At 52.1% G+C, this 12,879-nt stretch overlaps 1 protein-coding gene across 11 annotated transcripts in view; it reads right to left on the bottom strand.

The window, feature by feature from the left end:
* The window catches only part of WDR25 (WD repeat domain 25), a 140,618-nt gene that overhangs the window by 47,751 nt on the left and 79,988 nt on the right, over nt 1-12,879 (bottom strand). For all 11 annotated transcript variants that reach the window (XM_042944265.1, XM_042944266.1, XM_042944274.1 and 8 more), the window contains one exon: nt 6,735-6,882. In XM_042944265.1, the coding sequence (XP_042800199.1) occupies nt 6,735-6,882 (148 nt within the window). The remainder of the gene's footprint in view (nt 1-6,734; nt 6,883-12,879) is intronic.

Here is a 12,879-nt window from a genome sequence, read left to right as displayed (position 1 = left end):
GAGCGGGCGCCTCTGGCTCAGCTGGTGGTCCTCTCAGATCCACAAAACCAGGATAATAAAGCTAAGCTGAAGAAGCTGTCGTGAGAATTGGAAAGACAGAGTGACATAAGGGGGCAGGCCCCAGACGGACGGCGGGCCCGCCAGACGGCGGCTGCGGCAGCAACAGAAGAAACGGCAGTCGGCGTTTCTCTTTATATCAAGTCTGGCTGCTGCTCTTAATGATCTGGACGAGACTGAATTCCCTAAAGTTGAAAAGAAAACAAAAGTTCTCAACTTGCAAACAAGGTGTGTCGCAAGGGTTTGCCTCAAGTTGGCTTTTCTAGGGCCCAGCAGGCCCCGCTCGACGGCAAGCGTCCGGGCTCCCAGTCCGTCGGTGGAGGAGGTCTGACCTACGAGGGCAGCCTGACCGCCCGGCGGCTGCCTCCGAGCGCACACAGAGACCGAGTACCAGCACGGTGGGGCGACGGTAGTCCACGAAACAGTGCCGTCCGTTAAATCCACTATTCATTTATCCACAGGACGGCACAGGCGTCACTGGGAGAAAATGACAGGACAGGGGTGTGTGGCATGTGGCAGGACCCGTGGGCACTTCCCACAGGGTGAGGTATGGGGCTGGCAGCCTGTTTCATGGACGCGTAATAACACTGGATTTAATATCCAACACTAGGGTCGTGCCCCAAAGCTGTATGGAAAGAGGGGGAGAAAACAAGCTTGAAACTGGAGAGAAAAACTCTTCAGACCGAAAGAGGAAGGGTGTGCGTGGGAATGGGGCCCAGGGCCAAAGAGGTGGTAGACTTGAGAACGGGCACGTTTAAAAGAGGGCTAGGGACAGGGCGTCGGGGGAGGAACGAGCTTGGGAGAAAGAGGGGTGGATGAGGACAGGGGAAAAGCAGAGGAGTCTGTGGGGGTCCCGCCTACACCAGAAGGACGGATGGAGGTGCGCAGCTGCTCCCTGGGCAAGAAGGCACTGGAGGGGCAGTGCCAGGGCCATCGTCGGCTCAGACCTCACTGGGCTACGGAGCCCCTCAGACACTCTGTGTCTGGATCCAGCGGCAAACCCCTAGGACCACAGGGCTGGATACACAAAACGTGCCCGTACCATCAGGAGCTGTGCAAGTGTGCCCATCGCCCGGCGGCCCACGATGCGGCTGGGCATCCGCCTTCCTGCCTCCACAGGTACCTAAAGGGTGCCTGACCCAGTCCCTCGGAGCTGTGCCGGGGGACACTCAGTCATGGTGCTCAAAAGCCAAAGCGTGGAGAAGCCCAGGCCCCCTGCAGGCACCTCCTCGAGGGCCTGGAGGGGCGGCACCAGTCGGCCCAAAAGGAGCCCCATCTGCAGCCCCTCCTCGAAAGCCCCATGAGCTCCTGGTCTTCGTCAGGGTTCTAATTTGGATGCTTCTCACCCTTCCTATGCCAAATGTACTATAATCGCCAGGGCTAACATTTCTCCCACCGGAGCAGCGGCTGTCGACAGCCAGAGAAGCATCCTTCAGCCAGTCACTTAATCAGAAGGCTGGGTCAAGACCCGTCCGGGCGCCCCTTCCTCCCAGAGGCCCCAAGCTCGCTTCCACAGGTGGCAAGCCAGCTGCCCGGGGGAGAGCCAAGCAGGGCCCCCTAGGGGTGGGCTTCAGCAAACCGTTCGTCCTCGGCAGGAAAAACCGACGCGGTGAGGGCATGCCACTCCCGGGCTTCAACAGGCAGGCTCTGCCAGTCACACAGGCCACAGGTGGATCCCAGCTCTGTTGCTGCTGGCCGCGAAGCCTCGAGCAAGTCCCCGAGCACTCCAAGCCTCAGTGTCCGGGTCAATGAAATGGGGATAAAAACACTGTCCTCACAGGTAAGTGTAGGTACTAAAAATGTAATAAGTAAGCAAAGGGACTAACATCTTTTTGTCCATTTCAGCTTCATACAGACCAAGCAGTGTGCCAAGAACCAGGGTTACACCACCCGGGGCCTGGCCCACGGTGCACACTCAGCTGATGTGGCGGTCCCCTTTCCTGAAGCATTTCTGTGACGGCAGTCCCAATCAGGATGCAAAACTGAGGGAGGCACCAGAGCGCGCCTCTTGGAAAACAAGAGAAATGGTCACTTACGGGTCCAGTCTCAGCTGTCATTTCCATGCACCATGACCCCCCACCGAAAGACACAGGGACCCCCAGAGCAGGAGGAGCTAGCCAGGGGCTGGGGACAGCAAGGCTGCAGGCGGTGGGTTATCTGCGGGAAGAGACCTTCCTCAGCACTGGGTGCCTGGAGCTCTGGAGAGCGGGTCAGGCTGGACTGCGGGGGGTCTGCACACGCACCCCCCAAAGAGGGCAGCTGCCGTCTCGTCACCAGGAGGAAGCCGCTAGCCCACCGCCAGTAGAATTTTGTCACGGAGAAGCAACACATGGAGGAGACACGGGGAGGACCCAGGAAGGCCTTCCCGGCTGCCCCAGACCCACATGGGGACCAAGGGCCACACTCTGGCTGGGGGATCACCAGATTGGGGGCTTTTGGAGCTCAGCTACCAAAGCTACCAAAGCTGCCGCATCTGAAGAAATGGCCCAGCAACCGGGGCTCTCTGGACGCTCGGCAGGAACAAGGGCATTACTTCCCACCATCCCAAGGGCCTCAGAGGGAGGGACAGAGGAAGGGAAGGGACATGTTTTGCTGAGTGCATACCTGAGCCAGGCATTCTGCAAAGTGCCTACAAACATTCTCTCGGCTATTCCCCTCAAAATCCCACCACCAGCCAGGTACTGTTATCCCCTTTCATGGACGCAGAAACAGAAGTGAAGGAACTTTCCCCCAGGACACCCAGCTCAGGTGAGTGGAGGTGCACATTCGCACCCCATTCGTGCCCCGTCACACTGCACTGCCTCCAGCACTGTTGGGACCAGGTACCATTGCACGGACGTCCAGGACAGGCTGGATGCACATCAGGAGAGCTGACCAGGGCAAAGGAAGGAAGACAGGGTGCCTTCCCCAAAGTCGGAGCCCTGGGGGCTCCAGGGGCCCTGCGAACCTATGAGGCCTCAATAGCCAGGCTGGGGGGCACCTGCCAGTGGTGGGGGCAGGGGGCATGATGGGCTGGAACCTTCACAAGACCAGTGCCCGTGGAAGTGAACAAGTTCTTCAGGGGATTTCGAGGAGATGGGCTGATTTAGTGTGCAGGACAGCTGACTCATAAGGCAGGCGACACTGGGGCCCTGGTGGAGCTGGCCAGGGTTCCCTGAGGCCACTCAGACTAATGCATCAGAGACGTTTTGTTAGGAAGATTACAGACTGAAGCGGGAGCACCAAAAATAATGAATCTGTGAGTGGATTTTATTTAGGTGTTGATTCATGGTTGTCCTATAAGCCAACAGCCCGTCAGAACTATAAATTAACGAGATAAAATGTGGCTGGCTCTCCATATTTCAGGCCGGGTATTGACATTTCAGAATCCACAGATTTTTAACTGTATTGATTGAGGACACCAGGATAAATGGCCTTGGCACCAAATTCCCATTAACGACAATGGGCACCGAGTGACTAATTCCCAAAGCACTGCGGTGAGAACGCCCTGCATTGCCTTCTCCTGGCAGGGAGTTCTAATTAGATTGAAATGAAAAAGCCAAATCACCAAGGGCGGAAAGAGGCAGATCGAGTGAAAAGGGAAATCAGACTCGGTGACGAGAAAGGACGACGAGAGAAGTCAAACCGGGCCGAGAGCCACAGGGGCCGCCCAAGACCACCGGCCTCTGCTAAAGACAGCATCTATGACAACCTGGGCCAAGGGTGGGGACGCACAGCTGAGGTGGGAGGCACGGAGGGAGCCACCGATGGGTTTCACTGCCCAGCAAGGGCCAGCCTCTGCTCACACACTCCAAGTCGCTGCTCCGAGCCAGCCCTGGCCAGATGACGAAGACACGAAGACTCCCAGGGCAGGCCCCATTCTCAAGAACTCCCACACTAGTCAGGGCGACAAACACAGAGACCAACAGCCCCCTCAGCAGGAGAAGTCCATGTCGGGGCTGGAGGGCTGCTCCAAGGGTGAGGTCCACACCCTGAGACCTCCCCACGAGGGACAAAGGATATCCAACATGCTCACTGCTACAGCCCCAGCACCAGGTCCTACCCATAGCAGGTGCTCAGGAAATACCTGCTGAGTGAATGGAACCCGGCTCTCAACAGGTGATGAGTGCCATTCCCGGGAGTAGGGTAGAGTGGAAAAGTCCCCCCGTCTTAGGCGAAGCCCTGAGGACAGGGGCTGAGCCTTCCCTCCACCACCCAGTATACCACCGTTGGAGGAGCACCCTGGGCCTGGGGCCACACGAGCCCCTCTCCAGTGAAGTTCTGCCACAGACTGGGCAAGGCATGCCCCCTCCCCTCCTCCAGCTCTCCACCTCGCCCTGGTCATACCCAACCAGCTGAAGATACCAGGGAGACCTGCCCAGAGTGCAAATCAAGCCATGATTCTCTCCTGCTCCAAACTCAGCAACGGCCCCCTACTGCCACCTGCTGTGGCAGTCCCTAACTTATCAGGAAGACTCTCTTCAAAAAAATCCAAAAATCTCAGAAGCCTTCCCCCACATTCACACATACCCACACATGCCACGGCAGTGTCTGTTTAACATCTGTTGATTGAGAAGATACATCATGACAAAGGGCCACTAAGCATCCATTAATGTTATCAAATGAACTCGTATTTGATTAACCCAACAGCACCGCCAGAATGTGAAAAGCATCACTCCTTCGCTCCGAGGGTGGGCAGTGCAGGTACCCATGGGCACCCAATGTCCCTGGAGTGGGGGGGGCAGTGGGGCCAGGAAAAGGAAAAGACCTCACAGGCCGGGAACCACAGGCCTGCACCCCCAGACTCCCCCGCAACTGCCTGCACCCCACAACGCCACACACTCCACTCCTGTTCCTCTAACAACTCTGTCCTCATTGTTCTGTCTGCTGGGAATGTGCTTCCCTCCTCCTCCACCACACCTCCTCCACCCGGATCCTCTGTCCCCTGGGTCCTGGGTCCTGCCTCCTGCCAGGTTCCAGGCTACATGTTCTTGCATCTCGCTCCATCACCACAACCTGGGATTCTGTCCACACTTCCATCTCCCCCGGCAGACAAGACCTTCTGGGGTGGATTCTGGGTCTGCATCTCCAATGCTGAGCATGGGTTACGGGGCACATGGGCAACGGAGTGAGCCTGGCAGATTTTTGCACGCAAAGAAGATTCTGGTGGTGCGGCCTTAAAGGGTGAGACCCCAGATGTAAGGCTGCAGGAGAAGGCCTAGCACACAGTGGGTGGTCAGGACATTACCCACCGCGGTCATCATCGACTAAGTGGCACCAAACTCCCTGAGCCATGGCGTCCTCATCGGCCCTGTGGGACTCACTGTAAGACCACAACTGGTTAGGGAAACACTTTGTTGAGAAGAAAAACCCCATATACACTCAGTACCGTGGAAAGGACATAGGATTTGCAAATGCAGACACGGCTCTAAATCCCCACTTGCCACATACCACGGGGAGGTCATGAGCTAGCTACTCCCTGCTCTGAGCCTCAGCTTTCCGCCTGTAAAATGGAGAAGAGATTGCAGGCAGCACGCCGTGGTGAGGACCTGTGGCACAGTACCGGCCGCTGACACGGCCACCAATCTTGTCCTCACCCCCGCTGAGGATGCACGGGGCTCAGGCAGAGGAGCCTCGAGGCCAAGCCTCGGCAATCCAGTGACGAGTATGCTCCGGGTGGGACACAGACCCCACCGTTACCCTACACCATCCGCCGTATTCCTTCGCCGTGCCCCCTCCCAGCTGGGGAGGGGTTGTGTGGTCGGGCCCAGAGCTGTCGTCTCCTGCTTGCCAGGCCCTGAGAGAGGCACGGACCCCAGGGCCTTTGCCACGGGGTATGGGAGGCCTATGTGAAGACTTGGGACACCCCAGGGATGGGCGGGGACTCCGGCCTCCCCTCCTGGCCCCGGCAGGAGAGTCCAGCAGAAAAGTGACCAGAAGGAGCCCAAGGAAGAGAAGGCAACGTGGGTGCTGAGACCAGCCGACCTGAGTCAGGGGCAGAGGCTTCGAACCAGCTCCGACCCCGTGGCTCTGTCCTCGCCTGAGGACCACGGACAGGACCCCACGCAGGGGCTGTGGCGGGATTAGGCGCTAAGAGTGCCTGTTGCACAGGAGTACTCGCTAATGTCAAGTTCCTTCCACTGACTGCTCTCTCCTTCTCGCCCTGCTTGTCAAGAGCCCCCTTAGGATTTACCCAGCACAAATCCATCTTACCCAAATGCCTTTTCAGTGTAGGCATTAAAGCAGAACTCGTTTGCAGACTTTCCTTATGAGCTGGAATCATTCCTTGCAGCCTTTCAACGATAATGAATTGACAGGAATTCTAAACTGATTCCAACCAAAGGACATTGTGATAAAGCTAAATCTATTTTGGTACAAATTACATGTCAGAAGTTGATTAAAAAGCTACCTCTTTATCCAGCCCCACAGCTTGGGCTGAGACAACCTTGGGGCTCTGTCCTCCGGGCAGACTGGCAGAGGCCCACCTTGAACCCTCCGTGGAGAGTCGTGGTTCCAGGCAAATGCCCTGGAAACGCACTCACCAATGTGAGCCTCTCCTGAGGGCCCTCTCCTACTGCCCCGAAGCCATATGCAGTTGTGGCTGCTGACCGCCCAGAGAAGCTTCCCGATGAGAAAGCTGACCCAGCTGCCAGCTCCGAGGAAGAGGCGCCTCGGGGTAACAGTGCAGTAAAACACACCTGTTTCAAGGTCCGTGAGGTGTAGGGCGAAGTCGAAGCCCCCGCTGAGGATGCGCCGGCCACAGGGAGACCACCGGGCGGCCCGCACCGCCTCACTGTGCAGGCAGTAGGTCTGCAGGCAGCGGCCTGAGTCCACAGCATTCCACACCTACGAGGCAAACACAGCGCCAGACGTCAGAAGCGGAGGCCTGATCTCTGGGGCTTGGCTTGGCCCCTCTATGGGGTGGAGAGGGTCTCAGAGCGGAACTAGATTCCTGTTATTTTACCATCAAAACAACATCTAGCTGTTAAATTTTTCCGTGCAGTAATGTCAAGTTTTCGGGGCTGGTGAGTTGAGGGGGAGCTTCTCCCAAAACCCCTCCGGGGGTCAAGGGGACCCACAAGAACACAGCGTGCCCCAGTCCCGCCTCTCCCCCGCCCGCCCTTCCCACCTGCTTTGCAGCTGCTCACCACCAAATGTCCCGCTCTGCTCACACTTCTAGCCCAGTGTCGCCTGCGTCTCTGATGGCTGTCCTCCCAGACAGGGCTTCGTGAGCCCTGAGGTGGACACCGCACCGAGTCAGGCTATCCTCTTGGGTCCAGCTTTGAGAGTCAGATTCGAAACGGAACCTGCCACACCTGTGCTTACAACCGGGCAAAGAGCCAGGATCTGCCAGCCGTCCTTTTTCCTGGGGAAGAGGTACCATCCTTCATTCCCACCCTGGCTTTCCCTGGCGACAAAGCCGACGGCAGAAAGCCCCATGTACATTCAGTGGCTTCTGAAACACGCTTTCGAGCCCTCAAGTGTAGAAGTGCACATTGCAAGGGCCAGGGCCACTCCACACAGGAGAGAGCCCCTCACCAGCGCACCAGCTCGTGCAGGAGCCCCGGGGAAAGGCTGGTTAGCACGGAGCCTGACAGGGCTGGCTCTGGGCCTGGCCTGCACAGGCGCTCAGCAGGGCCAGTCCCCTACCCCCACTGTCAATACAGGAAGCAGGGGAGGCTGCTGTCCATCGTCTGAGGTGGCTTTCAGAGGATCAGACATGAGAGGCAGGCAGAGCAGCTGCCACCAGAGCGTGGGCCTCAGAGGCAAGCGCCTCCCATGTCATGCTTCTGTTTGCAGATCGTGTGACCTGGCCAAGCAGCCTGGCCTCCCTGGGCCTCGGTCTCCTCCTGGGTGAAGCGGGGGTCAGAGCCCCACCCCAAGGCCTGCGGTGAGGAATGAGCGGAGCTGGTGCGCGGGCTCCTTGGGGCTTGCCGCGCACCCAGTTCTTGACGACAGTATTCTCTGACCTTCTCTCGGTTACGGTGGGGAACCCAAGCCTCGTGTTCTTCGTCTCCGCCCACGCACATCCACAGACCAGATGTGGAGACGGCCTTCCCTTTCAAGACGAGAAAATTCATCCCGCTGCTTCCCCAAGGTGCTCACAAGGCGAAGGATCAGAGTTCTGAAAGCATGTTTCCTGGGCATATGGAAATGTCTGAGCTTAAGGAAACAAGAGCAGCTGTCAAAGAATGCTAAGAGAGCTCAGATCCTTTCTTTCTTATTGGGGGTCGATAGCTGGGGTCTCAAACTGAAACAATCATGAAATAGCAGCATCTACATTTAGAAATATGGACAGAGGGCCGCCTGGCTGGCTCGGCCAGCAGAGCACACAACTCTTGATCTCAGGTCATGGATTCAAGCTCCATGTTGGGCATGGAGCCCACTGTAAAAAAAAAAAAAAAAAAAAAAAAAAGAGTATGGACAGAGGGGCGCCTGGATGGCTCAGTCGGTTGAGTGTCTGACTCCTGATTTCAGCTCAGGTCATGATCTCACGGTTCGTGAGTTTGAGCCCTGAGTCGGGCTCTGTGCTGACAGTACGGAGCCAGCTTGGGATTCTCTCTCTCCCTCTCTGTGCCCTTCCTCTGCTCATGCTCTCTCTTTCTCTCTCTCTCTCTGAAAATAAGTAAATAAGCATTTAAAAAAAAAACGAGAGAAGAAAAATTCTAAAAAAAAGAAATACGGACAGAAATAACAGAAGAAACAACCAGAAGACGTCAACACAGAGTGGAAATTTATGGTAGAAGAACAGAGCATGTAGTTTTTTGCCAAACTAGGTACAAGTATGACTCGTTAATAGAGAAAATAAAGTAGAACTAATGAGCTACACCTACAGAGTTAACAATGGCTAAGCAGTAAAAAACATAATATTGATTACATGAGACAGGCTTCATATACACAGCAAGATGCCACCTAAATTATCAAAACACATAAAACATCACTTCACACCCATGGCTTCTATCAAAAACAAGAAAAAAGAACAAGTGTTGGGAGAGTGTGGGGAAACTGGAACCTCTGTGCACTGTCGGTGGGAACGCAAAATGGCACAGATTATATGGAAGACGGTACGACGGTTTCTTAAAAAATTATGCATAGAACTGCCATATGATCCAGCAAGCCCACTTGTGTGTATATAGCCACAAAATGGAGAGCAGGGTCTCAAAGAGATCCCTGCACACCAGCGTTCACAGCAGCATTACTCACAGTAGCCCAAAGGTAGAAGCAATCCGACTGTCCACTGACAGAAGAACGGATAAGCAAAGCATGGTCTCTCCATACAACGGACTACTATTCAGTCTTAAAAAGGAGGGAGATTCTGACAGTTGCTCAACACGGATGAACCTTGAGGACATTATGCCGAGTGAAATAAGCCAGACACTAAACGGCAAAAAGGGTATATAATTCCGCTTACATAAGGTTCCTAGAAGAGTCAAAATCATAGACACAGAAAGTAGAATGGGGGATGCCAGGCGCTGGGGGAGGGGAGAATGGGGAGTTAGTGTTTAATGGGGACAGAGTTTCAGTTTTGCAAGACGGAAAGAGTTCTGGGGATGGATGGTGCGATGGTTGTACAATAATGTAAATGTGCTCAATGCCAGTGAAGCGTACACTTAAAAATGGTTAGAACGGTAAATTTTATGTGATACGTATTGCAACACAATTTTAAAAACATACATGAAGCAAAATTCTATCAAGCTTATTTGTGCATTTGTAGTAAGACCATAACAACATATATGAAGATGACGGTCACTCTGGGGAAATGGTGGGTGAGGGATGGGGTTGGGTGAAGGGCACTGTGAACACTACACTGTCTTTCTGAGAGAGAGAGAGAGAGAGAGAGAGAGAGAGAATGCTCTGAAGCAAATATGTTCAAATGTTTCCATCTGTTAAACGCATTCATTTCTTCATTCATTCAACAAACATTTCTTGAGCAGCTGTTATTAGCCAGGCATTATTCAGCAGCAAACAACTAAGACAAAAACCCCTGCCTTCAAAGACACAGACACTAAACAAGATAAACCAGCAGAATCTCTATAGCATGTAAGCTAGGGGTAAAGGCTGGAGGCGTAGTAAGTGAGCAAGAAAGGGGCCCTAAGGGCAGCAGAAGAAGTTGAGATGGTGGCCGGGAAGGGCCTCTCAGAGAAGGTGGCTCTGAAGGAAGATCTGAAGGGGGGATGATGGGAGCTATACAGAAATTGAGGAAGAACCTTCCAGGCAGAAACAGGACCCCTCTGGCTTCTCTACCAGGAGGAGAGTGCAAGGCAAGGGAGACAGTGTGGAGCTTCTGTAAGAATCCAGGGGACAGAGGAGCATAGTTGGACCAGCTGGAGGCACAGACAAGGAAAGAGAAGAGAGAGAGGGGAGGAGGAGGAAGAGGAGGGGAAGGCACCAAGGTGCAAAGCAGCACACTGGTAGGTCTGAATTCTCGGGAGGGGGGCCTCTGAATCAGCCATGGAGACATGTTAGGGAAATCCATCAATCTGTAAATTGCCCGATAACTCTCCTCTGAAGTGAAAAATGCATACTTGGCTCTCCTGGCTGATATATACACAAGGATAGCGTCAGAATCAATGCAGACCAGTCAGCCACTTCTCCAAGCTACCCAGGGTGAAGGAGAGAAGAAACGTTGCTAATCGCCCTCCCTAATTGAATTTAATGTTCACCGTCAGGTTTTAAAGATTAATTCCCAAACACTGTGGCAGCCTGAAGTGTGTACCTTTTTTCAATTAAGTAATTAGAGATCCCAATCTGCCTCCCTGGAATTAAGGAGTTAAATCTTCTGTCAAATGTTCTAAGATGGCTTGGTGCATTAACTAGAGACAGACATTCTATGTGTCCAACGGAAGTCAGATTTGGAAAGAACATGACAAGTGAAACACGCATTTGCTTGGCTGTCCTGTATTTACTGTGGTTTCCATGTCCTGGTTACCGATACATGGCCCTACCAGGAGTTCCTCACAGTGTCTTAAGACCTACTGCTTTAACCACAGGTTATGTTCTTTCTGCCTGTCTGCCTTTTGTTTTTGATTACAAAATAAACACAACCTCCTTTAAAATATTCAAATTATACAGGTGTACAAAAAAACAATACCCCATAGGAATCAACTATAGGACTGTGGTTCCTCTGATTATATTGGAACTAAGTATGCTCGGGGCGGGGGTGGGGGGTGGGGAATGAAACAACAAAGAAACACAAAGAAGAAAATAAGAGTCATCCATAATTCCACCACCTGCACACAGTGGCTATCAAACTTCTGGGTGAATCTTTGCCTCCCATCTGGCCCACCCCTGACAGCTCCTGCCTCAGGGACATTCCTAGTTCAGCTGAAGTTCCTGGCCTACTCTCTACCCCCTGGCATCCCTGCTACTCCGGGATATCATTCTAGAGATGACTGTCAGACTCACTAGCTCAGCAAGGCTGTGCAACCAGTGTGTAAACTTTGACCAAGCCATTTACCTGCAAAAGCTTTGGGATTCCTTTATGATGTGTGTCAAAGGCTGGAACTGCACTGAATGCACAGACCAATTTGGGGAGATATCTCAACGTTATTGAGTCTTCCAATGCATGAATAGGATATGTCTCTCCTTTCATTCAGGCCTTCTTTAATTTCTCTAAGCAATGGTTTGTAGTTTTTTGTTTTTATTTTTTATTTTTTTTAATGTTTATTTATTTTTGAGGCAGAGAGACACAGCAAGAACAGGGGAGGGTCAGAGAGAGAGAGACGGAGACACAGAATCTGAAACAGGCTCTAGGCTCTGAGCTGTCAGCACAGAGCCCGACGCGGGGCTCAAACTCACAACCCGCGAGATCATGACCTGAGCCAAAGTTGGACGCTTAACCAACTGAGCCACCCAGGCGCCCCGGTTTGTAGTTTTTTAATGAAAAAAAAATCTTATGGATCTTTTGTCAAACTTATCCCTAATTACTTCATCTTTTGATGATATTGTAAATGGTATTTTTTATTTTTAATTTCAGGCTCATTTCCAGTAAGTAGACATAAGATCAGTTTTTTATATCTTGACCTTGAATTCTGCTAAACCAACTTTTTAGTTCTAGAAGTTTTTTTTTTGTAGATTCAGTACAATTTTCTACATAGACAGTCAGGTTGTCTGCAAATAAAGACAGTTTTACTTCCTTCTTTCCAATATGGATACCTTTTGTTTCTTTTTCTTGCCTTATTGCACTGGCTAGAATCCCCACTACAATGTTGCATAGACATGGTGAGGACAGACATGCTTGCCTAGTTCCTGATCTTATGGGGAAAGCAGTCAGTCTTTTACACAGTTAAGTATGATGCGAAAGCTAATGTTTTCATAAATGTCCCTTATCAGTTTAAGAACATTCTATTTCTACTTTGCACAAAGTTTTGTTTTTTTTTTATCAGAAATGAATACGGTAGATTGTTAAATGCTCCTTCTGTATCTCTTCACACGATCATTTGGTTCTTCTTTTTTAGTTCATTAATATGCTGAAATGCACTGACTGATTTCAAATATTAAGTGAAGCTTGCATTCCTGAGACAGATCTTACTTGGCCCTGATATTACAAATAAATAAATATAAGTATATATGTATACACACATACACACACACAAACACACACACAGGTGGATTAATTTGCTAAAATGTTATTTAAAATTTTGTACTTATGTTCATGAAAGATATTGGTCTATCACTTTCTTCTCTTACAGTGTATTTTTTCCTGTTGGGTATAAGGTAATGATGGCCTCACAGAATGAGCTGGGAAGTATTTCTTCCTCTATGATTTTCTAGAAGAGTTTGAATAGGATTGTGCAGGAGTTTCCCAGGGCTGCCATAACAAAGTACCACAAACTGAGTGGC

Source organism: Panthera leo, chromosome B3, assembly GCF_018350215.1.
Source record: "Panthera leo isolate Ple1 chromosome B3, P.leo_Ple1_pat1.1, whole genome shotgun sequence".
Taxonomy (NCBI): Eukaryota; Metazoa; Chordata; class Mammalia; order Carnivora; family Felidae; genus Panthera; species Panthera leo.
This window is presented reverse-complemented; position numbering and strand designations above follow the sequence as displayed.